At 36.8% G+C, this 24,997-nt stretch overlaps 4 protein-coding genes and 1 pseudogene across 15 annotated transcripts; 2 read left to right on the top strand and 3 right to left on the bottom strand.

The window, feature by feature from the left end:
• The first annotated feature begins 2,360 nt into the window (after nt 1-2,360).
• Nucleotides 2,361-4,659, top strand: LOC147930146 (calcineurin B-like protein 10). Of its 11 annotated transcripts, none has more exons than XM_087479244.1 (9): nt 2,361-2,851; nt 2,956-3,124; nt 3,299-3,381; nt 3,533-3,592; nt 3,683-3,791; nt 3,884-3,936; nt 4,013-4,093; nt 4,211-4,307; nt 4,401-4,659. In XM_087479244.1, exons 1-8 carry the CDS (start codon nt 2,828-2,830, stop codon nt 4,280-4,282), a joined length of 651 nt encoding a protein of 216 aa, XP_087335370.1. In that variant the 5' UTR covers nt 2,361-2,827; the 3' UTR covers nt 4,283-4,307; nt 4,401-4,659. The 11 variants fall into 11 exon arrangements, 7 of the variants coding, with proteins under 7 accessions (XP_087335370.1, XP_087335367.1, XP_087335372.1 ...); XM_087479241.1 differs by having other exon boundaries at nt 4,195-4,307; XR_015575019.1 differs by having other exon boundaries at nt 2,445-2,851; nt 3,537-3,592.
• A 361-nt stretch (nt 4,660-5,020) lies between these two features.
• Nucleotides 5,021-9,876, bottom strand: LOC147930145 (glycine dehydrogenase (decarboxylating) 1, mitochondrial-like). The gene is made up of 14 exons (XM_087479240.1): nt 8,271-9,876; nt 7,907-8,152; nt 7,739-7,816; nt 7,543-7,643; nt 7,248-7,443; nt 7,042-7,167; nt 6,638-6,937; nt 6,406-6,558; nt 6,125-6,313; nt 5,961-6,038; nt 5,750-5,875; nt 5,565-5,663; nt 5,373-5,490; nt 5,021-5,274 (listed from the first exon to the last, which is right to left on the bottom strand). The coding sequence occupies exons 1-14, from the start codon at nt 9,501-9,503 to the stop codon at nt 5,186-5,188; spliced, it is 3,132 nt and encodes a 1,043-aa protein (XP_087335366.1). The 5' UTR covers nt 9,504-9,876; the 3' UTR covers nt 5,021-5,185.
• A 1,472-nt stretch (nt 9,877-11,348) lies between these two features.
• Nucleotides 11,349-13,588, bottom strand: LOC104729960 (zinc transporter 9-like). Its single transcript, XM_010448997.3, has 4 exons — nt 13,460-13,588; nt 13,319-13,361; nt 12,558-13,213; nt 11,349-11,897 (listed from the first exon to the last, which is right to left on the bottom strand). The coding sequence occupies exons 1-4, from the start codon at nt 13,472-13,474 to the stop codon at nt 11,442-11,444; spliced, it is 1,170 nt and encodes a 389-aa protein (XP_010447299.2). The 5' UTR covers nt 13,475-13,588; the 3' UTR covers nt 11,349-11,441.
• A 1,803-nt stretch (nt 13,589-15,391) lies between these two features.
• On the top strand, nt 15,392-17,743 carry LOC147930144 (UDP-sulfoquinovose synthase, chloroplastic-like). Its single transcript, XM_087479233.1, has 3 exons — nt 15,392-15,608; nt 16,045-17,128; nt 17,219-17,743. The coding sequence occupies exons 2-3, from the start codon at nt 16,088-16,090 to the stop codon at nt 17,618-17,620; spliced, it is 1,443 nt and encodes a 480-aa protein (XP_087335359.1). The 5' UTR covers nt 15,392-15,608; nt 16,045-16,087; the 3' UTR covers nt 17,621-17,743.
• Nucleotides 17,744-21,811: 4,068 nt separating this feature from the next.
• LOC147930143 (glutaredoxin-C6 pseudogene) lies at nt 21,812-22,570 on the bottom strand (annotated as a pseudogene). Its single transcript, XR_015575015.1, has one exon. The product of XR_015575015.1 is annotated as a glutaredoxin-C6 pseudogene (transcript).
• Between the last annotated feature and the right edge of the window lie 2,427 nt (nt 22,571-24,997).

Below are 24,997 nucleotides of genomic sequence, written 5' to 3'. Positions count from 1 at the left end.
GCCCACGTCACGAAGGCGAACCTTCGCGATTCGGTCTGTGAACGGGGTACGCCTTGTTTCGGCGATCACGCGATCGATGTCTGGGGCTGCGCTTGTTGCCAGGTGCACCTTAGAGCGGATTTGGGCCATCTTGGCGCTTGCTTTATTCATGTACTCGGTTAGGAACTGCGCGCTGAATGCGCCGCTACTCGGAGGTCCGGGAAGACCGAGATCCTCGGTCGTTATTCCTCGTGACGCCCCATTTCTGAGTTCTCCTGTCGGGACTGGATCCAGTCTCACCGAGGAGCCCTCCAGAGCCCCCGAGGTGCGGAGGACCTGCCCTGCTGACCCGACGTCCCCGGATGGGGGATGCTCGTCACGTCGCGAGCTCGCGTTACCATTTAAGACCGACGAGCTCGGAGCTCCGTTGCTCTCTGACGGCGCGAAAACGGGTAACGTTCTGATCCCGGGCGGGGTAACGTGGACCGCCTCAAAGTCGAGACGAGTCCGGGGAAGCGCTCTTTCCGTGGGATTGGTTAAAGCTGTTCCCGAAGAGTACGCGGAATCCCGATAGGGTCCGAGATTTGCGCGAGAAGCGTGCTCTTGTTCATGCCGCTCGATTCTGTTCATGAGGGCCTGATTTGTCGCATCTTGACTTTGGGTCTTATCGATCAGAACGGCGAGCATTCCGCGAATCTCGGACAGATCGTTGCTGACGGGGGTCCGGAGGAGACCACCGGCGCATGGTGCTGTCCGGGTCGGTTCGTTCCGTTATTCTCTGAACGAGTCCATACTCGGGACTGATTCCTGTTTCCTGTCAAGATCGCGGGGGCCGTGGGAACAACCCCGACGGTAACCCCTGGGTTTGTACTACCGAGATTCTGAGTTTGGGTGGGTCTGTGATGAGTGAGACCCGAACCTCCCAAAATACTTTGGTTCGGTGCTTGACTGTCGTCAAGTGATGAGCCTGTCCCGGGTCTGACTAGATCTGTAACCTCGTTATCGGACTGGGCTGACGCGGGTGCACCCTGGGAAGGTGCACTGATGGAGGTGGATCCGTGGACTGCCGCTGGTGGAGCAGTCTCTGAGATAATTGTGTTAGCGGTGGATGGATCCATTTCGCTGGAGTTCAAAGCAGTCGATTTTTGAGAATAGAAAGACCTAAGTCCCCACAGGCGGCGCCAAGTTGTTGGGGCTAGAAACAACAATTAGAAGAATAAGTTTGTAAAATGAGATCTGGGCAGATTTTCGGTACAAATCGACTTAGAACTATGAAAAACAACGAACTGGACTTTTGTATTCACTTTTTCTATTGATTCGCTCTGAGCTTGATTACATGTGTTGTGTCCTTCACATTCATCTGCTATTTAAACTAAAATTCCTCGAAACCCTTCCTGAACGTCTCGCTGCGATCTCGGCTCCCCAATCCCGATTTCTTCTCCAGGTTGACTTCATCCTCCTGCTCGGGGTTTCCTCCATGGGCCCTTACTGGGCCTCTTTTCCTGGCCTGCGCGTACGCCCTAATGGGCTTATTTGGTGGGCCTTATGATCGTCGAAACCCAACACCAACAGTTGCTGAATCTTAATCAATTGAATTAGCACTTGAACTATACAGTTTGATAATTAAAGATGTGATCGTCGACTATGTTGGTCGGCCACTAGTTTCCAAGATTTCATTGAACAATCCTATGAAATCTTCTTCGAGAAATAGAAATAACACTGTCACGAATATAATTATCAGGATTCTCATAATTACCTTAAGCTCAGACATCATTGTTAAAACTTAATAGACTCAATACTTTTACAAACATATATAACAGCAATGCAAACTCAAATACTCAAATACCGACCGTATCTTTAAACTTAGCACCGGTATGATATGTTCTTTAAACTTATCCCAAATAATAAAACTGAAAAAAAATATCTAAAACTTCGGTTCGCAAGTTTTGTAACATAAAACCAATGACCAAAGCTAAAAGACCTAGACAGTTGTATCTTTTACATTAGACTAGAGAATATACACAACATATAACATAACAGCGTTGTGATAAGTTTGAAATCGATATCCACCGAAGTCACTGTCAATGTGCCGTGTCTTTGTACAGGTTGTACTAATTCATCATAAGGTCCACAACTCATACTTCGCTGCTTGCAAAATTATCCATATATATATGTAAGGCATATAATTAATATATTCACGAAGAATATGTTAGCTCCAGACAAATATATATATATACACATAGATATGTAAATTTTGAAATTATAATTAGATAAATAAGGTAAAATACTAAAAAGTTATAATTTGATGAATGGATACTACTAGTCCACAAAAGTTCTACATGAGAACCATACATATGGTTGAGTGTATAGATGGTTTTTTTGTGGTCAACAATTTAATCAATCATATATTATCTACAAACTTCTTTAATCATTCTAATATCAAAATCAAATGTTTTAAGTAACTCTTTTTTTTTTTTTTTCTTATCCATATTTATTCATTCCATATATAAATTCTAGTCCAAAAAATGAAAGAGTGTGCATAAATAAATTAGAAAGACACTTTTCTCTATTAAAAAAAACCATAATTAGTAGATAATAAAACAGAAAGATAAAAAAAAAAAAGGTTCACGTGGACGGTACATTTGTGATTTGAGAAAGTGAATATAAAAAAAAAAGGATGAAACTCACAAAACTAAACTGATTGACGCAGTAATCAAAGTGCCACTTACAATCGTCTGTTCGGGAATAATAATAATATCGTGAAGTGATTCAACTCCATTTTTGTTACATTTACAACCTATCAAATCCATCGATGATGATGATTTGAGAGAGAGAGAGAGAGAGAGTCATGGACTTGCCTATAGTTTCCTCTGTAATTATTTCTTTTGTTATGGATTTGTCCTTCTTTCTTCTTCTTCTTCTTCTCTGATTAGTTTGGTGGTAATGTTGGATGTTCTTTGTTTCGGTTAAATACAGAGATCAAGCTCTCTGACCGTTGGGGAACAAATCTGCGCCGTCTTCATACCTGTCTTCGCCATTATTGATCTCCTCATTTCCTCCGTCGTACAATGCTTCGATTGCCGTGGCTCATCGCCTCGTACATGTCACCACGCGGATCTGAATCGTCTTGCCCGTGAATCTCGATGTGGGTTTTTCTTCTTTTTCTCATCTCTTTCATTCCCATTGTGTTTAGTACATTGCATTGTATACAATTCTTTTGGATCAGTGGGTTTTCGAATTGCTCTGTTTTGGAGTTGATTAGTTAAGTTTGTAAAAAAAGTTTGTTCCTTTGTTTGTTTGTTTTGTGTTTGCTTTGCAGTTTCAGTCAATGAAGTTGAAGCTTTGCATGAGCTCTTCAAGAAACTCAGCTGTTCTATTATTGATGACGGCTTGATTCACAAGGTCTGTCTTTTTTTTTCTTGTGAAAGTCTCTCAGATGTATAAGTTAATGAATTTGCCATAGCTTGATGGTCATCTTATATGTCTGTGTGGTTGCTTTCAAGCATAAAGTTTGCTCCTTTATTGTATAGATATTAATGTTACTGGTTTGTAGGAAGAGCTTCGACTGGCTCTGTTTCAAGCTCCATATGGTGAGAACCTCTTTCTTGATAGGGTGAGTGTGTTCTTTAGAGAGACGTATCATGGTTTCTTAGACTTGTTGAGATGAGAGTTAAGGTTTTCATATTGAATTGATGTTTTTCAGGTTTTTGATTTGTTCGATGAAAAGAAGAATGGGGTTATTGAGTTTGAGGAATTCATCCATGCACTTAGTGTCTTTCATCCCTATGCACCCATCGAGGAGAAGATCGACTGTAAGGCCTACTAATAATACATTGCAAAGCTTTATCATAATAATAAAACTCTTATGGATGAATCTCAAGCATATGTTTCTAATCTGTGGCAGTTGCATTTAGGCTCTATGATCTAAGACAAACCGGATTTATTGAGCGAGAAGAGGTAAATTTGCCGCCATTGCAAGTTGGTAATTGTCTTCTGAGCTTCATAACAAGTTGAAGTTGTTATAATATGTTAGGTGCAACAAATGGTGGCTGCTATTTTGATGGAATCTGATATGATTCTATCCGATGAACTTCTGACCATGATTATTGATAAAGTGAGTTTTTGGAATCCTCCTCTCTATTAGTAATGAATCATACATTTTGGTAAATTCAGTTAGCAGATTGGTTTTTGTTTCTCTCTACGTTTTTTTGCTAGACATTTGCTGATGCAGATTACGACAAAGACGGTAAAATTAGCAAGGAGGAATGGAAAGTGTATGTGCTTAAGCATCCCAGCTTGTTGAAGAATATGACTCTTCCTTACCTAAAGTACCAAATCCTCTCTCTTTGCTAGATTGACTCTTCTTCCATTTAAGATGTTGCCTTAACTTTTTGATCAACAACATCTGTTTCAATTTGAAGGGATGTGACGACAGCATTCCCAAGTTTTATTTTCAACACTGAGGTTGAAGACTGAGGCAGAACCATGTCCATGGAACACTGGTTATCTTTTTTGTTTCTGCTTGGTTTACATAGTAAACCCGGTTTCCCTATTGTATTTAACCCAAATTAGTTGGTGATTATTAGCTGTAAGTAAAATTGTGAATGATTTTGCTTTGTTTTGAAGAGTGCAGTGTAAACTGTTGCATTGCAAGTAATGAAGCATTTGTGTCTATGGCCATATTGCTCACTTAAGTCTTGATCTACCAAAGTTTGTTTTTGTTTTGTTTCCGTGGAACCATTTATGTCTACTAGTCACTTTAAGAGTTATGAGTAAACTGCAAGTAAACAAACGTTTACATTACAGCCGTACCGAAACAGCAGTGTGACCGGTTCAATGAAACAGGATTTGATCCTACACATGATTCGTTGCTGGATGGGATATATACGAAATCCGAACATTCTTAGACCCAACTAAAATTGTAAATACTTGAAAGACATGGGACAACCAAGGTTGAGTTCAGTTTCCAAGTTAACAATAAAGATTATTTGGTTTATCTTTCTGCAGCTTTTTTGACAGTAATCTACGTTTGTTTCGGTGATTTGTGGAAAATATATAGATGTATTCGAATTAGATTAAGAGAGTAAGAGAGACAGAAAGCGTATAATGATAACACTATGGACAGAATGTGAAAGAGAAGAGAGAGAATGGTGTGAGAAAATGGAGGACACATAACACAAGTCTATGCATCCGGGGAGAGCTGTAATCAAGCAGATACTGCAGCTGCGACCTGTTCTTCCTCCGGGAGGAGAGTGCACACCAGTTTCCTGTCTCCATACACATTGTCCACTCGACCTGTTCCACGTTTTAATCATTTGTCAGAAATCAAAGTAAGCTACACAAAAAAAAAAAAAAACATATGTGTAATCTATCTTGGATGGTCTTATACTTACTTGTACTGGGCCAGAACTTCGCCGAGCGGAGCCATGGGGCAGGGAAAGCAGCGTACTCTCGAGAATACGGCTTTTTCCATGTGTCTGACATTAACAACTGTGGAGGATGTGGGGCTCCCTGAGAACACAAAACAACCAAGTCTTTATCTCAACTTCTTCAATAATAAGATGAGTCTTTGTTTTCTTAATTACCTTGAGAACATTGTTCTGGACATCCGCATTTCCTTTTTCAATCTGTGCAATTTCTTCCCTAATTGAAATGAGAGCATCACAGAACCTGTCTAACTCCGCCTGCAAACAAATATTATTAGTTCCATCAAGTTAATACATTGAGAGAAGAAAGAGTCAGTGAGAGATTTGCATATATTAGTATATACCTTGCTTTCACTCTCGGTTGGCTCAATCATAAGAGTTCCAGAGACAGGGAAAGACATTGTGGGTGCGTGGAATCCATAGTCCATTAACCGTTTCGCCACATCCTCTGCTTCTAATCCAGCAGAGTTCTACAAATCCATATTTGAAGCGGTTAGTGATATGCACTCCCAAAACAAATACTTTAGTTTCATTCAGTTCACAACACTTTAATACCTTGAAGCCTCTCAAGTCTATGATGAATTCGTGTGCTACTGTTCCATTAGCACCACGGAAAAGAACTGGGTAGTGTTTCTGTATAAACAAATCAAGAGGAAAATTAGACTTTCTTCATTCTCAAACGATGAATAGACAAAGAGGAGACAAAGATATTCTACTACCTCTAGACGCTTTGCCATGTAATTGGCATTCAAAATTGCAATCTTGGAGGCATCAGTGAGTCCACCAGATCCCATCATGGCAATGTAAGAATAAGATATTGGCAAGATAAGCGCAGATCCCCATGGTGCAGCGGCTATTGTACCCATCGGTTCAGTATTCTCGGGTAGTGGGATACCACCAGTAGATATCTTTATACATGGCAATGGAGGAAACCAAAAAATAAGGAATCTAATGATTATTAACCAAGATGCAGAACAGTGATGAAGGATGAAAGACTAACCACGGGGTGAGAAGGAAGAAATGGTGCCAAATGTTTCTTCACACCAATGGGACCCATACCAGGACCACCCCCTCCATGAGGAATACAGAAGGTCTTGTGGAGATTGAGATGGCACACATCGGCTCCAATAAAACCAGGGCTTGTCAAACCAACCTACAAAAAAACCAACACCATGCTGTTACAAATAAGACCAAAACCTTGAGATCTCTGTTTGCAGATTAAGATCTTTCACCTGTGCATTCATGTTGGCACCATCCATGTACACTTGACCTCCATTTTCGTGTATTATGTTGCAAATCTGGTCGATACCCTCTTCATAGACTCCATGAGTTGAAGGGTAGGTAACCATAAGAGCGGCTAACTTGTCTTTGTTGTCTTCTGCAGCTTTTCTCACCTCCTCAACATTGATGTTTCCCTTAGCATCAGTTCCAACCGTAATAATTTTCATCCCGCACATAGCAGCACTTGCAGGGTTTGTACCGTGTGCAGAGACAGGTATGATACACACATTACGGTGATGATCTCCTCTTGACTGGACAATGCAATAATGCATTCATTCATTCACTTTTCAGTTTATACAATTAAAATAAATTGAAGGTGAACAATTAGATTCAAATTTAGGATGTAAGCTTTTACCATGTGATATGCACGGATAACCATAAGCCCGGCATACTCACCAGAAGCGCCAGCATTAGGTTGAAATGAGATAGAGTCAAACCCAGTGACTGTACATAAGAGATCACCCAAATTTTGGAACATTTCCTACATAAATGTAGAAACGAAATCAGTTGATTTTTCAATTTCATAGATCAAACCTCAGATGAATCAAGAAAGTGACTAACCTGATAACCTTCTGCTTGTTCAACAGGAGCAAAAGGGTGAATGTCGGTGAAACTTGGCCATGAAACTGGCATCATTTCAGTTGTCGCATTTAGTTTCATCGTACAAGATCCCAACGGAATCATGCTGTGGCACAGTGATAGATCCTTATTCTGTAACTTGTGAATGTACCTAAGCAACTCATGCTCTGTGTGGTACCTAATCACATTGTTAAAAATAAAAATAAAGATGAGAAACTGATAATCCGCAAGCAATAAACCACTCAAGATTAAAAAAAAAAAAAAAAAAGGATAGTACATGTTGAAGATTGGGTGGGTAAGATAAGGGGTCTCTCTTGTTAAGCTAGAAGGAATGGCACTCTGAACTTCGGGTGCTAGAGATTCAGCTGTGAATGGAACCTGAAGCGGATTGGAAACAATCAAATTTTATTCAAGGTGCACGGAGCTGATAAGTAAACAACAAAAGACAAAAGGAGGAATAAGCAAACACTTACAGGCTTGCCAGAAGCAAAAACTTTGAAAAGTTTATCGACATCATCCAAGGTGGTTGTTTCGTCAAAGGAAGCAGTAATCTGAATTAAGTAATCATATCCAAATATTCAGAGATCGGTCTGCTGTTATACAAGTAAGAACCCTTAAAGGCCAAAGCAAAGGAGACTCACAGTGTTTGAGTCCACAACACGCAGATTAATTTCACTTTTGGTAGCTGCATCAGCAATAGCATGTGCATCCGAACACTTGATTTTTACAGTGTCAAAGAAGGGAAGTTCTTGGACTTCTGCAACCCCAAGCTTCTTCAACCCTAAAGCAAAGGCGCCAGCAAGACCATGAACACGCTCGGCCATAGATTTTAGACCAGCAGGTCCATGGTAAACAGCATACATGGCAGCCATGTTGGCAAGCAGCGCCTGCAAGATAAGGAAAACAAACATTATACAAAAGGAAAAGATGAAGTTCTCATCAGGATATATCAATATATCATCTAATGCTCTACTGAGTAAATCAGAGATAGTAAGGAGTGATTACTTGAGCAGTACAGATGTTGCTAGTGGCTTTGTCCCTCCTAATATGCTGTTCTCTAGTCTGCATAGCCATACGAAGAGCTGGCTTTCCAGAAGAATCAACACTAACACCAATAATCCTCCCAGGCATCATTCTCTTATACTCTTGTGAAGTAGCCAAGAACGCAGCATGAGGACCACCATAACCCATGGGAACACCAAACCTTTGAGCAGAACCAACCACAATATCGGCACCAAGTTCACCAGGGGGTTTCAACACAGTCAAAGCAAGCAAATCCGTAGCCATAACAACCTTAACACCATGAGCATGAGCATTCTTAACAAACTCAGCATAATCCAAAACCTCACCTTCAGTACCAGGGTACTGAACAAGAACACCACAAACATCACCAGAACTGTAATCTACATCCTTGAGATCAGCCGTGACAAGATTCAAATCAAACCCACCAGCTCTAGTCTTGCAAATATCAATCGTCTGAGGGTGACAGTTACTAGCAATCACAAAGGTCTTCTTTTTATACTTTTGAATGTTGTTACACATAGCCATAGCCTCCGCAGCAGCAGTGCCTTCATCAAGTAACGAAGCGTTCGACATAGGAAGACCCGTGAGATCGGTGATAACCGTCTGGAAATTGAGGAGAGACTCGAGACGACCTTGAGAGATCTCAGCTTGGTAAGGAGTGTACTGAGTGTACCAAGCTGGATTCTCCAAAATGTTACGGATGATCACAGTAGGGACGTGGGTGTTGTAGTAACCCATTCCGATGAAAGATTTGAAAACCTTGTTCTTGGAAGCCAGATCAACCATGTGTTGAATCATCTGGCTCTCGGTTAAGCCTTGGTCGAATTTGGAGAACTTCATCGAACCTAATCGGATTGATTTGGGGACCGTAGCGTCGACGAGCGAATCGATGTGGTCGTAACCACAGAATTTAGCCATGTGGCTTTGTTCATCTGGGGTTGCTGAGTTGTGACGACGCGGGAAAGTATCGCCGGGTTTGAGAGCGTCGACGGAGATCGAACGCGTCTGTTGGTGGTGGTGGTGTCTCGCGAAGGCGGCTGCGGAGGTGGGATTGACGGATCGGTGGGTGGAGATGAAAGGGGAAAGAGAAGAGACGTACCTCGCCGGAGCGTGGGGGACGACGAGGTGGGGAGTATCGGGGTTACGGTGTCGTTTAGCGTCGTTAACGAGACGTTTCACGATGCCTCTGTAGGCAAGTCTCCTTGCGCGCTCCATTGGGGTAGGGAAAATTAGGAAACGGGGTTGAGAGTAATAGATTAGGTGTTTGAGGTAGAGGAAGATGAGAGATGTGTATTCTTGCTTTTTTTAGTTTATCGCCATGGATTGTGGTGGAGGAAGAGAGAGCTACAAAGGATGAGAGTATATAAAAGTATATATACACTCACTCTCACGGACCGTTGTAAATTTATAAAAATGCGAATGTATGTATATCGAATAAAGTGTGTGTTTATTATATAGTCGAATTTTTTGAGATATTCTTTTTTTTTTGTAAAATCAGAAAAATTAGCGTGGCTCTCTGTGGTTAATTGGTGAAGGTGGGAGATGTGGTTGGTGAAAAGCATATAACAATTTGTAAAAGATTCCACGTGTATTTGTTGCATCTAATCAGTAGTTACAATATTCTGATAATCTTTTTTAAAAATATATATATGATTAAATTTGGATCTCCCGACATCTCTTAATTATTTGCTACTATTTGTTTATGGCTAGTATTTTTCTCCAAACTATATATACAAGATCAGCAAATAATATTAACATTCTCAAACCAAAAAAAAAAACGTAAAAATATAATTTATATAATTAAGTTTGGCTTAATTAATACTTCATAATTGAATAATATAAATTATGGAGTATTTTCTAATAATATACGAACAAATGAATAATATAAATTATATAGGAAGCACTACATAATTGTGGAAAATGCTGTAAAAAAGATCTCAGAGATAAAATTTGAAAGGAAGAGAACTGAAGTGGAAGAGATTGGGTATCAGTGGACAAAATTGTTTGTCACCTTTATCGAACAAAATATCAGAAAGGTGGCAACAAATTAAAGTAATATATATGGTGAAGATGATTTAATTATTTTGGTTCACATGAATATGTATGATAAATTAGGTGGCGGAATTTGTTTCACATAGAGTTTATCTCCTCAATAGAGAATTTGTCTCCTTAAATTTTTTTTTTTTTTTTAAAAAAGAACAATTTAATTATAGGGTTCGTCTTTTTCTTCATCATACATGGGAACCATCGTCCTCCATAATCCAATTTATTCGACAGATAATGAAATATTCTCGTTTTTGACCTAGCTTCCATGAAATACAAATCTTAATAAGAATTCTCCTTTCCTTTTGGAAAAAGTTAATTCATATTGTTTTTCAAACAGTACTTTCCTTAATTTGTTGTTAAAGTTTTAACTAAAATTATAACTAAAGGAAATACAAAGCTATGATTCATGGATTATACAATGTTTTTCTAAACTAGTAGAGAAATGATTTAGCATGCTCTTTTAACTTAGGCACTTCATCAACTTTGTTTTTTTTTTTTCATCAATTTTGTTCATATACTAGATATATAGATAGTACAAAATACCAAATAACTACTATAGAATTATAGATACATTCATACATAGTGTTGTTGATATCTTGATGAAGATCTCCACGTAATAATCCACTTCTTATTCTTGTCTTGTAGGAGATGGACTTTTTCCTGCGATATATTCCTATATAGGCACGACCATTCCAAGTCCCTCAACTTGGTACCAAAACGAAAAAGCTTATTGTTTCCTCTTGGAAATCTATATGTAAGGCTTAGGGCTGGGTATTTCAAAACTTTCTTTTGTTTTTTGGCCCAGCCTTCGGATTCATCAGTTGCATGTATAAGCTATTGTTTTCGTAACCAGCTACAAAAGGTTTAAGAAAGATTGGACGGTGAAAATTTGCTACCGAGTGAACATTTCAAAACGTACGCCATATATATTTTTATTAAATAAAATAGAGTAATAAACTTGTTGATCAGTCCAATTACTACTTTCATAAACAAATCACAACAAACAACATTAAAAAAAAAATCAAAAGGATTAAATTCCATACACACAAATTCAGTAAAGAAAATCAAAGAGCTTGATATATTTACCAAAAAAACAGTTAAAACTTATCAAGCCCAAATAGCGAGAGCTGACATCATCCCAGCTCCAAGAAACAAAAAGCAATAGGAAACAATTTGAAGTTTGAAATCAACACTCATCTTCTTGCTCAAGAAATCCGCAGCGATCAAATCAACAAGCGCCATGTAAACTAGTATTCCCGCAGAGAGAGAATCTAGCACCCCTTCAGCCACCAATGCCGCAACACTGTAGGAATTGTAAGATGATGCAATGGCCGTTCCCACGGCCACACCGATGGGAGTAGTGATGGCGAAGAAGAAAGCCATCATGGATGATCCGCGCGTGGTTAGTCTGGCCTCTGCAACGCAACCACCTAGGGCAAAACCTTCGAAGAATTGGTGGAAGGAAAGAGCGACAAGGAGGGGACGTATGGTGCATGGGCTATGTGATACTCCAAGTGATATTCCTATAATTATTGAATGTGATACTATTCCCATTTCAAGTATCTGAAATATAAAACATCAGATCGTATCATCAGTTTTATATAAAAAGAGATCTTATAAACGGAATCGTTTGACTAGGTCACATATGACTCAATGAACACGTCAAAATACCACCAACAAAAACAAAAAAAACATGTTTCCAAAAAATAGTTTTAGTATAGAATGAACACTTATGACTTATATTATCATTATTTTGTAACTAATGATCAAAATGACAATAAAAAATACTTTTCGAAAACTAGATATAAATAAATTGTTAATGTAATGTGACATTTTTAAATAGGAAATAGCATCACTCGTTGCACTCACATTCTAATGGACTTGATTGTGGTAGAAGAAAATGTCAATCGATTAATATTACAGATCAAAGACAGCGCTGTAATTTCATTAAAACAAAGCTAGCTAGCTCTATGTAGTTCCAGCTGTAGTTACCATGAAAGTCATGTACAGTGTATTAGACAATTGACTATAATCCCATCTACTTATTTTATTAAAAGCGACACTGACTTAGCTACATTGTGTATGAATAAAGTCAAATATTTGTTTTTCTCCTGAAAAAATCATTAATAAGGTGAACAAGAAATCAAAACTCAAAAGTCAGAACTTACTAAATATAAAGTCAAAGTCAGAATATAAATAGAAAAAAAAAAGTCTTAACCTTACCTGAGAAACAACAACGTGCCTTACACCACTGTCCAAGCCAACGTCCCCGTGGCCGTGGCCGTGTCCATGACCGGAAACACCACTTCTCTTTGAGAGAGCCTCAAAACCTTCGGCACCCATGGAGAGGCTATGACGGTGATGGTCCGCGCGAGCACGCATCCCCACGATATGCAACGCACCTCCATCTTCGTCCCTCAGTAAACCCGATTCAAGACCCGGATCCGAAATAATGGAACCGTGCTGACCAAGCGACTCGACAGAGAGGTTCATCATCTTCTCCTGCTTCCTCTCGTAATACCCCGTGATCATGAAATCAGCGAGCAGAGTGAGAAGCGCCGCGACCATGGCAAAGAACTCCGGGAATGGAAACATTTTCCAAGGAAACTCCGGCAGACACGGGTCGGACAAAGCTTCGGAGCCGCCGGAGAGCATGTGAACGAACCCTGTTGCGAGTATCACTCCTGCTGCGAATGCTTTGGCTCCCCTCATTAATCCACCGTTCGACGGGAGGAGTGTTCCTCCTACAAGAGGGATTGTGACCCCGGCGGCTCCGGCGACAAGGATCGAAGCCATAGCTGCAAACTTGAGGGTGAGAGCAGCCGCGTCATCCCGACACGGGTCTGACTCGCCCGAGTCACAGCTGGTTGTGAACGACTCTGTTTTGTAGTTTTTGGAAATACAAAAAAGTTAACTTAAGTGGGTTTCAAATTTTGATAAGATGACAGAGACAAAAAAAAAACAGCAAAGTGAAGTGAGAGTACTTGTCAATCCAGATGATAGTGGTCGAAGGAGCTGCCAGAAATCCTGAAAACATTCGGAGGCAAAAATGTGAGGAAAGAAAGTAAGTATAGGAGAAGCCAAGGACTTTGAAATTATTGGATGATGAGTAAGAAGTTTCTGACCTGTAACAGAGACATTAGTGAATTCGCTTAGTTGGTTAAACTTGTGAATTCGCTTAGCTACTTAAGAAATTTATCATTATGGAGTTCTCCTGTTTTATAAAGAAAGTTTCGGAGAATGTCAATCAGTGCGAGTGTTTTTGTGTGTGCGTGCACGTACGTTTTTACAAACTATCATCAAGTGGTTCACGGGAATCAAATGACCATACAATGTCGTCATTTTTACCACCTACTCTCATTGAAAAAGAATATTAACATTTTTTGTTTTTTTTGTTAAAAGATAAATTTTGGTAAGCATTTCTGTCTAGTATAAAAGGCACACAGTAATACATCAAACTTTTTTTTAAAAAATTTGTATGGAAGTCTTTGTTATTGTAATTTATATTTTACAGTAGAAGTATGACTCTTTTTTTTTTTTTTTTGTCAACTTGCAGAAAAAAATGACTACCTATAACAACTACAAAGTAATGTTTTAAATTGAGTTCGAATATATTTCAATGATGTGAGCTAATCTTATTTTGTAATTCTTTGTTTTACTCAAAATAGTCAAAATGCAATGACAAAAATATAATATTTGGGCTAAGCGGCATAGTCGTTTCCGGGAGAAAGAGTGAAAAAAATCTCCTCAGTTCAAATAAAAGTCTTAGATTAAAATCATCAGACTACAAGTCAGCAACAAAGGAGACATTTGAAGGTTTGTTTTATTTTTAAAGCTTTTTTTTTGTTTTGCTTGAGAAGCAAGCTAAATGTTCTCATGTTCTCACTTTTCAGGTTTGGAGGTGAGATTACCTTTAGCTCTCCAAGGTCTCATAGATGATGCTAGAGGAGAAGAAGAAGATGCTGCTGGAGGAGTCGACGGTGGTGAAAACAATCCTAGAAAAATTAATGAATAAGAGAGCAATACAAAAAAAATTACCGATGGAGTGAAGCAATTTGAAGGGTATGAAGTCGAATTTTGGTAGCAATAACAGAGAACACACGATCTGAGAATGATATAGGGTTTATGAACAAAAAATTCTCTTTGTGTTATTAAGAAGTTTGCCACCGACCTAATTAGTGGAAGCCCAATATATGGGCTAATAGACTATAAGGCCTTACTAACCTTTGAATTTTTGTTTTTAAACACTAGGTTTTCTTTTTTCTTTTTTAAATCAACTTACCAAATGATATGTATGCATATACTATATGTAGTCATTTGGTTTTGAGATAATATAGTATAAGAGTAAGAGATAGAGTATACAAAAGAGTGAGTAGATTGATATTTTTATTATGAATAATTTTTAAGTTTATACTTTAAAATGTTGATTGTATATAAAGTATTCAAATATCAACAGAGATAGATGTTTGTTCTTGTATGTATTGCTTATACATGACCAAATTGGAATATGACCAAACCTAAAGCTTAAGGTATATTTTTGTTTTTTGTATTTTTGCACAAAGTATGTTCTTAAGCTTCACATTAATTTTTTTTTATTATTATTTTAGTCCTCACATAGAGTATTTTGTTATTTAAGACTTTATTTGTCTCAAGTATTAATTAATAATATCTAAAATAATTTGCTTTTAAGATATTTAATAAATAGTATATCTTCTCAACATTAGTAATCAAACATAGCAAATTAGCAATTTAAGATTTGCCATGGTAGTTGGTGAAGATGATTAAATGTTTTTACATACAAAAACTTAAAACGTGACTGAAGAAGTGGAGAACAAATATTCATATCCATGGCAATTAATTTATCTAGTTAAGTAAGTAAAATAACACGGCTTAGAAGATTAAATTTTCGTCGGCTCGTCGCTATGTATACACTATTTATATATGGGCCAAGCGGCCCAGTAGGAGAAGAGTATCCATTGACCTCATTAGCGACAGTGAAATCGGCCCTAAAAACCAAAGTTGTTAACAAAAGCGATTTAGCGATCAAATTGTTAATTGCTGGGATCACTCTAATTATAGTATTAGGGCCAAACGTACTTTGGGAAGGGAATAAATAAGAATATGCTTTGAGCATATCTAATGATTTTATCATCTCATCTTTTCTGGGAGAAGAGAGAGACAAAAGTAAAAAAATCCCATCACTCCAAATCATTCTTCGTCCAACGCTCTGTTTCCCTCGGTCCCTAAACAAGATTCCAAATTTGTAAAGGCTGGGTAAGCAATCATCCTCTCTTATCATCTATTTGAATTCTCTGTTTTGTAACTTCAGTACTTTTCGTTTTGAAGAAACCTGGAAATCAAAAAATTCAGAGAGTTTCAGTTGGGTTTTTTTTTTTGTCTAGATTTCATGTTAGCATCCTTCAATGTGCCTATTTTCTTACTGTATGTGACTCTGTTTACTTATTGCAAAAGCAGAATCTCCACTTTTTTACTTCATTTGATCATATATTCAGTCTTGGGAAGAGCTGTTTTAGCCTGGTTTAGTGGGTGTGTGATGATAAAGTTTCGATTTTTACTGGTTTTAGTTTTTGGAATTTGATTTGGATTTTAAGAATAAAACTTAAGAGAATTTGACAGAATCTGTTGATGGCATTGTTTGTTCTGCTAAACCAAATTGTCATAAACCTTGTGCTGTTTTTGTATTTTGCAGGTGAATGTGTGTTTGATAGATTCAAGAAGAAACCTTTAAAAAAATGGCGCATCTACTGTCAGCTTCATGCCCTTCAGTTATCTCACTTAACAGCAGCAGTAGCAGCAAGAGTTCCCTTAAGCCGTTTGGTTTAGGACAAACCTTCTTCAATCCTCAATGTCTTGCAAGATCTTCTCTCAAAGGACTTCTCTTTCAAGAGAAGAAACAGAGAAGAACAAGTTCTGTTCTCCGAGCTACTGCTGTACCCATAAGCCAACAAGCACCACCTGAAACATCAACCAATGATTCTTCACCGTCTAAACCAAAACGTGTTATGGTCATTGGTGGAGATGGTTACTGCGGTTGGGCTACTGCTCTCCACTTGTCCAAGAAGAATTACGAAGTTTGCATTGTTGACAACCTTGTAAGACGGCTTTTCGACCACCAGCTTGGACTTGAGTCATTGACTCCTATAGCCTCCATTCATGACCGTATCAGCAGGTGGAAGGCTTTGACAGGGAAATCAATTGAGCTATACGTTGGAGATATCTGTGATTTCGAATTCTTGGCTGAGTCTTTCAAGTCTTTTGAGCCTGATTCAGTTGTCCACTTCGGTGAACAGAGATCTGCGCCTTACTCGATGATAGACCGGTCCAGAGCCGTGTATACACAGCACAACAATGTCATTGGGACTCTCAATGTTCTCTTTGCTATTAAAGAGTTCGGAGAAGAGTGCCATCTTGTGAAACTTGGGACGATGGGTGAGTACGGTACTCCGAATATCGATATCGAGGAAGGTTTTATAACGATAACTCACAATGGTAGAACTGACACTTTGCCATACCCCAAGCAAGCTAGCTCCTTTTATCATCTTAGCAAAGTTCACGACTCGCACAACATTGCTTTTACTTGCAAAGCTTGGGGTATTAGAGCCACTGATCTCAACCAAGGAGTTGTTTATGGAGTCAAGACTGATGAAACAGAGATGCATGAGGAGCTCCGTAACCGATTAGACTATGATGCTGTGTTCGGTACAGCACTTAACCGGTTCTGTGTGCAAGCTGCTGTTGGTCACCCACTTACTATTTATGGTAAAGGTGGTCAGGTAAATGACTCTTTTTTTAGCTGTTTTCAAAGATAGTTTTTAATCAAGAAAGTGAGGTTTGTATTCAGTTTTGTTTTTTCCTCATTGCAGACAAGAGGCTACCTCGATATAAGAGACACGGTTCAATGTGTTGAGATAGCTATAGCGAACCCGGCAAAGGCTGGTGAGTTCAGGGTCTTCAACCAATTCACAGAACAGTTTTCAGTCAACGAGCTGGCTTCACTCGTCACTAAAGCGGGTTTAAAGCTCGGGCTCGATGTGAAAAAAATGACTGTGCCTAACCCGAGAGTGGAGGCGGAAGAACATTACTACAACGCAAAACACACAAAGCTGATGGAACTTGGACTTGAGCCTCACTATATGTCAGAGTCACTTCTTGATTCGTTGCTCAACTTTGCTGTTCAGTTTAAAGATCGTGTGGACACGAAACAAATCATGCCTAGTGTTTCTTGGAAGAAGACTGGCGTCAAGACCAAGTCCATGACAAGTTAAAAGTGCAGATCAACATTACGCTTAAGAGAGATTATTAGATTATGTGTAGAGATGTGTTGTTTGTTATCTTCAAACTTCATTTGTGCAAAAGACTTTGCTAGCTTAAGCGGTTCTTGTCCCAAACCATTGTGCAGTTTTTTCACTTCTTAATGTTCTGTTAGATCTTAATATAATAATATCGATGAAAATGATAGAATGTTTGAAAAAGATATATAAAATCAAGAATCAAAGAAATTATTTTGTAATAAAAGATGTTAAAGTAACATGAAACCATTTTTTACTTACTGGAATGAAATTGGATTAGTTGTTGAAATATATAATTTCTATGTGGCGTATGCTTTGTATCAATCAGTTTAAGATTAAAGTAAGTTATACTTTTTGGTGTATTTAAAAATTGGAGAGTGGTGTGTTGGGGTGGGTCATCATCGTTAGCATTTTTCTAATGTGAATGTCTTTTCCAAATGCGAAGGAAACTTGTGGGGTCAAATTCGAAGGAATCAAGTGGTTCTTTTTTTTTGTTTTGTATAATTATAAATTTTTAGCCCTAATTATTTCCCTCTTCAAAAATTCCTTCTCTCCCTTTTCGTATATTTTTTTTTTCTTATAAAACAATAAACGATTCCATTACATTTTATGTTTAATGTTTAAAAGATGTTTGACAAAAAACCTCATAACCAAATTTTGTAATAGATCGATTTTACATTGTGAGATAACCTTTAAAATTAAGGATCGATGTTATTCAACTTAAATGTTTCTTTTAAAAACAAGGGTTTCTTGTCCAGAATGCCATTTTCGGCCCAAAATTTGTGGATCTGCCACTTCTTAACCGAGCTTGTGGATTTACTATTTTGTTCTCAATTTTACCCTCAATTGATGGGCGGGATAGTCAAAAGGTTTGAAAAGAAAAATTAGGTTTTCTGGACAGGATTTGGGAATTGTCAATCCAGACGTCCTGACGACAGAGACACCCTAGACGTATAAGTTCTGAAAATATATTAGCGGGATCTAAACCCTACAGAGCATGGCCGACTAAACAAGGGACATTGTGAACCCAAACGGAATGCCGGCTTACACATACTAGATTTATGAGTTGTTGAAACCATTATTGGAAGCTAAACCCTAGGAAGTACCGCCAGATAAAGTTCTGTCACTGACAACCCAATCGAAATGGTGTTAAGATATACAAACCTGGAGCAGGAGATCCATGGTCTGCCATCCTCGCGAAAGACGATTTGGCTGAAAGGTAATCACCTAATCAAAACAGCATACCCGTTAATATATAGATAGCAGTGATATATAATTTAATCAGTGAGCTGGGTAAATCCACTTCTTCACTTACAAATCCAGAGACTTCTATCAAATCCGGCGATGGTATATGGCTTCCGATTGGCAGTATTCGGAAGTAAAAGTAGAAAAGAAAAAAGTAACTGCAGAGCAAGGCCGATACTAGCAACAGTGGAATTTATTTTAAAGACGACGAAGGGATGGCGACTACAATTGCCCTTTCTTTTCACGTTCACGGGCACGGGTAGGTCGGATAACTAATTTATTGACGAATTATTTATTTATGTAGCATTCGAAATCAAATCTCAGCAGACGGGGGTACGACGATAATCCTCAGTTCCAAAAAAATGGTATTTCCACAAACTATGCAACAAGTGACAACCTTTACAAAGACCATCAGAGAAAGTGGTTTTCTCCTAATTGATTCTAAAAACAACTACAAATACTTTAGTGGCTGAGTTGCCACCATATCTCAGAGTTACACGAAAGAAACTTCATTGTTGGGAATTTTTTTTAAAGCATATATAATGTTGTGCGCCTCTTAACACATTTGTATCTACGACTTTGCTACCTGTTATGTATGGAGCATATCCGAAAATAGCACCAAAGAAGAAAAATTGAAAGCCTGTCCAAAACGTACTTTTACGATAAATATAAATAGCATTGAGAAAGAATAAGAAAAATAATTATGGATAAGTTAAATAAATCAATGGTAAGTAATACGACAATGATCAAAATAATTGAACAAATAATTCTCCATAGTTAAAACACTATTCAATTTAAGTGAAAACAGTATTAAAAGCGTGGGAGCTTTTGGTGTAGAGGCACTGAGTTTCCTCTGTATTTTATTGCATATATTAATGTCATTATGTATTCGTCCAAAAATAAAATAAAAAAGTATTCATTATTTCATGAAACATTTGTTGGAGAAATTGTTGGTTATGATTGATGAGGTCATCCTCGCCATCAGTATTCATCAACTAGCGAATAAAAAAATATATATACAAAAAGCATAACCTTAATTTTGAAGACATGTCACATGATCTCACACAAAAATCTTAATCCCACAACTACCATATTGTATAGGTCGGCAATTCTTTTTCATTTTTTTTTTAAAAGAGTTTTGGATGTATAAACTTATTTGCTTACACTTTACAGCATGGTTTTGGAATTTGATATTCAAAGATTTATTTGTGAAAATCAAATCTTAGTAAATATTGACATAAGCTTACAGATAACTTGAGTTGGAAGCTATCCTAATCATAACTGAGTCATGGGAGCTTAAGTTTTGAGTTATTTGCTTAAGTTAACAAAGTGAGTGTAGACTTTGTTCTTCTTGAGTTCCTAAAACCTATATTCAATAATAAATGATGGTTAAGTAATAATTTTTTTTTATTGTTCATGATAAATCAAATAAGAACTATTGTAAATAAAATATGGTTGAGTAATAATGTTTCCGTGGTCATGACAAATCCCAAAACAAAACCTTACACAACTAAGACTAGTTAGTGATCTATCATGTGTGTGTCATATATTGGAATATTTGAGGAGAAAATGTGACCATAGTATGTAGTTTAGTGGTAGATAAATAAAAATGCTATCTATCATTTAAGCATCGCACAGAAAAATAATTGGTTGCAACCAAATCATCTGAACCTGATATCTTGGTAAAATAACAGTGTGCCAGTGTGTAGTGTGAGATCAGCAACTATCATTTATTTGACATAGGTCAATATTGACCCTTGACATGTGGAACTTGGACTTTTGACCTTCTTTCCCTAATCCTACTACAAAAAAAATTGACCGGTATAAAGGAGGTATACACAGCATTCTATTCCAAATTACCCAAACTCCAAAGAACGAAGAAGCAAAAAAGCAAAGAGAAGTTCTTTGGTCTTTTCTGAATCTTTGAAAAAGAAAAATCAATAATTGTGGGGAGGGGAAAAAAAGAGAGTTTGTTTTTGGAGATGCCACTTAAGCTTAGCGTCGCTATCAAAAACCCCCTCAATTATTGTAAGTGGGTCTCCAATTTTCCCACTTCTTATTAATTCATTTCCAAAACCATATGAATTTAATTTGGAAATGTTATTATACAATTCCACAACGTACCTTTTTCTCTAACAAGACATGTTTGTTTTAAGGGAAAGATTAAGACATGAAAAATTTCATTATAACTTCAACAACTTACTTAATTAAACTCTACCGACTACGTACCTAGACGGGATCAAGACACACAATCACGAAATTGTATGGCTTAATGATAGTGATCTCCATAATATTTTTTTTAGAGATGTTTAGCTAGCTTGAGGGTTTCTTCAACGTACTATGCCGACTTTTATAAATATTTTCCAATACTATTTCATGTTTTATTTTATTTTTTTTCTTTTTCTTCTTAAAGAGAGAATATTTCCTTGAATAGGAAATTAACGTGATGCCGAGAGCTCGGAGACCTTACAAATAATAGTAGAATCTTCTTCCCTCATTTCTCTACTTTATTTTTAGAATAAATAAAGATAGCTGCAAATTAACTTTGAAATCGATACAAACGAATTCATATCATGATAAAATTAAATTATTTTCCAAATCATGATCATAGATTTGATTACAAACCATGTCTTTACCAAAGACAACACTCTACTCATAAGAACTATCCAAATCCTAACTATCATAAGAAGAAAAAAAATCGAATTACCAATGGTAGATGATCACTTTACCAATAAACTTATGATTGGAATATCTCAGTCAAATATTGTAAAAAGGTCCGAATTAATAAGGTTCAATCATCAGATATACAACTAGATCATAGTTTAGTATAGTCCTAATCAAATCCGATTCATAATTAATGAGGTTGATGGACTCATACTTTATTATCAAAAGAGAGAGAGAGAGAGAAAACGAAGAAGCAAATTATATAAAACTCACTACTTACACATCTTTAATATTATTCATAATTCATTTTCTACAAGGGTATTTAATTTTGATCATCTGATGATAATCAGAATTAGGCTTTTCATGAGCAATTGAAGAGAAACCCTAATTTTCTTTTTGATACTGCAAAAGCCTATTCAAATTGGGACAAGTAATAAAAATAAGATGAAAATATTACAATCATACCCAAAGAGCTCCAACTTGGACAAGCTTAGGAACAAGATGACCACTTAGGTGGAGGGCAACAAGGGACTCAAGACCTCCGATGCACTCACGGCCAATAAAAACCGCCGGCGGAGGAACAACGACGGAGCCACCGCCGGAATATTCTTCTTCAAGAGCCGTATGAAGAGAGGAGACCTCGTGATCATCAAGCTCTATGACGGTGGGGACAACGCCGATCGTTGCCAAGAGTCTTTTCATGACGTGGCACATGCAACATGAAGATCTACTGAAGATGATCACAGGATGCTCAGATATCAGCCGTCGGATCTTGGCTTCAGTTGATTCCTCTTCGTCGATGGAGAGAGAGGTAGACGAGGTTTGAGAAGGAGGAGTGAGGTCTAAGCGAAGGACGTCGTCGTTTGAGAAGCGTTCTAAGCCTAATTCTTGCATCATAGCAAAAAAAACTAGAGAGAAAGAGAGAAAACGTAAAGAGCTTTTTCAAGAAGAAGAGGAGATTTTGTATTTGTATATATAGAAAGAATCAAAAAGTAAGTAAGTTTTTAAAAAACAAAAACAAGAAGAAAAAAAAGGAATCATAATAAAATTTAGGGGAAAATTTAATAAAAAGAATAGAAGAAGAGAATTATTGAGGAAAGGAAAAGAAAAGGACAAATAATGGGGGAGGAGGAGAAGAAGGGAGTGGTGTATGTGGTTGCTTACATCACAAAGTACTGTCTCGTGATGTGTTTCTTTTGCTTTTTTTTTTGTAGTATTATTTTTTCCCATCATAATAATATTTTTTGTAATTTTTAGAAAATTTGTTTCTGATGAGTTAAATGCATGGGAGTTCCAAAACCCACGCGCTAGATTTTATTGCCGATGTTGACCTTTTCTATAGGTAAAGTAAGTAAAGGAGATTGGGAGAAAGAAAAAAAGAGGTAGAGAATTCACAATTTGGAACGATATGTACATTTCATAATAGTGTTAGGAGTTAGGACGACGTCTTACTCGCATCATGTCTGGAGGATATACATTTTTATCTAAGAATATTACCATTGATGTATTGGGATACAAATTTTATTTACTAAAATATATAATTTGAAAATAAGTTATTTATAATTTTATTAGATATATATTGTAGGAATACATCTGTTCTAGTGATGTAGCTAGTAACATATATGCATACTGAAACTGAATCTACTATAAACATATTGCACATGGCAAATTGGCAATAAATATATAATCCCGTGGAGATAATGGAAATGGTAAAAGTAGGGTAAAGGGTATTAAAAGTAAAAAAAATAATCATATTGAAAGCGCCATAAAACTTGTCAGCTGTGTTATAAACATGCGTTTTTATTTTGATCGTCAGATGCGGAGTCAAATAAGCGTTGTGGCGAACCAAGTGTTATTAGCCTTATGATCCACATTGCCAATGTGTCATGAAGACGTGTAAACTACTCAACTAGATGAAAATTAAGGATCTCGTGTATATAAATTAACGGTAAAGCTAATTACGCTTTGCAATTAAGAACGTTAAAGCAGATCAATTTATTGGGATGATCATTTCACAACTTGTCATAGAAAAACAAAAACAAAAATTGAAAAGGTGTTTATTAAGAGATTTAAATCTTTATAAAATTTGTCGTACAAGATTGGTTAATCAAGTTGTAATTATGATAGCGAGCTGCAATTGTGTATTTTGCTTTACGTACATGAGAGTTGTTGTTTTTATATGCCATTACCCAATGAGGTAAAGCAGATAAAAATTTCTAAATCGAAAACAAAAACTGATTGGCTATCCTTCTAACCTTATATCTAAATGACAAAAAAAAAGCGAGAATCTTTTATTTATTTATAAAATGATGTTTATTTTCTAGTTGTCTTCAATTGATTGTGTTTTAAAATATATTTATATTGTTTTCTTGGATTTTTAAACTATGTTTGTGATTAAAATTTGTAAGTGTAATACAAAAAAGATTGACGCATATTCTTTTAGCTTACACTTTTGCTATTATGACAAAGCATTAAGCATTTATGTTCTCATGTTATGTACAAATTAAAAAATTAATCGGACCAATCCCAAGGCTTCTTAGATTGAGATTCTCTTGTTGACTATATATATGTTAGACTTAGCTGCTTGAGACTATATATATATATATATATATATATATATATATATATATGTTGGCTGTCTCCAAAAAACTCGCAAATTTAGGATATCAAACGCTAAACTTAAAAGAATATAATGTGTTAAGTCCACTTTTGCTTCAGGTGGAATTACACCATTTGAGTTCTAATTAATGATAAATTACAAAGAGTTACGAATCCGTTTTATCATCCAAATTGATTAAAAACTCAAAAGAGTTGAATAGAAAAAGTTTATCTCATAGGTGTGGGAAGAGTGGTTTTGTCCGCTTGTTCCAGTAATTTTTTAAGGTTAGCAGATGTGTCTCCCATTCAACAATATACGTATATAAAGTGTTCCCTCTTGTGAGCAATTTTATAAACTAATAACTAAATAAATAAAAAGTAAGATAGACGGTATTAGAAAAAACAAAATCTATACCGTATTTAACTTGTGATTTATTATTATGTTTTTGAAAAGGCTCAAACAAATCTGAAAAATGGTACAAGTTACTTTTACTAAACAAATGTGTTTTTTTGGAACCTTTGTTTTGCTTTAATCACTTGAAATTATAGAAAATGTTGGTTGAAGTATGCATAATGATATCTGCACCACACTAAATAATGATAACATACAATAGTACTATTAAGTATATATTCCTGTTATAAAATTATAAAGTAACTTAACATTTGAGTTTTATACAGAGTAATAATTTGTATGCCCAAAAAAAAGTATTACAGAGTAATCATATAAAACAAGAAGAAGTATTAACAATATGATGTAGGTATGCAATTTTTGGGAGAAATGAATTAAGTAAATTAATACTTCAAAATAGAGAAAGGGCAAAGCATGAATGGTGTGGAAATAGATGA

This window comes from Camelina sativa, chromosome 12 (genome assembly GCF_030686135.1).
Source record: "Camelina sativa cultivar CO46 ecotype springtype chromosome 12, ASM3068613v1".
NCBI lineage: Eukaryota > Viridiplantae > Streptophyta > Magnoliopsida > Brassicales > Brassicaceae > Camelina > Camelina sativa.
Note: the sequence above shows the minus strand (reverse complement) of the source record. Positions and strands in the feature narration are given on the sequence as shown.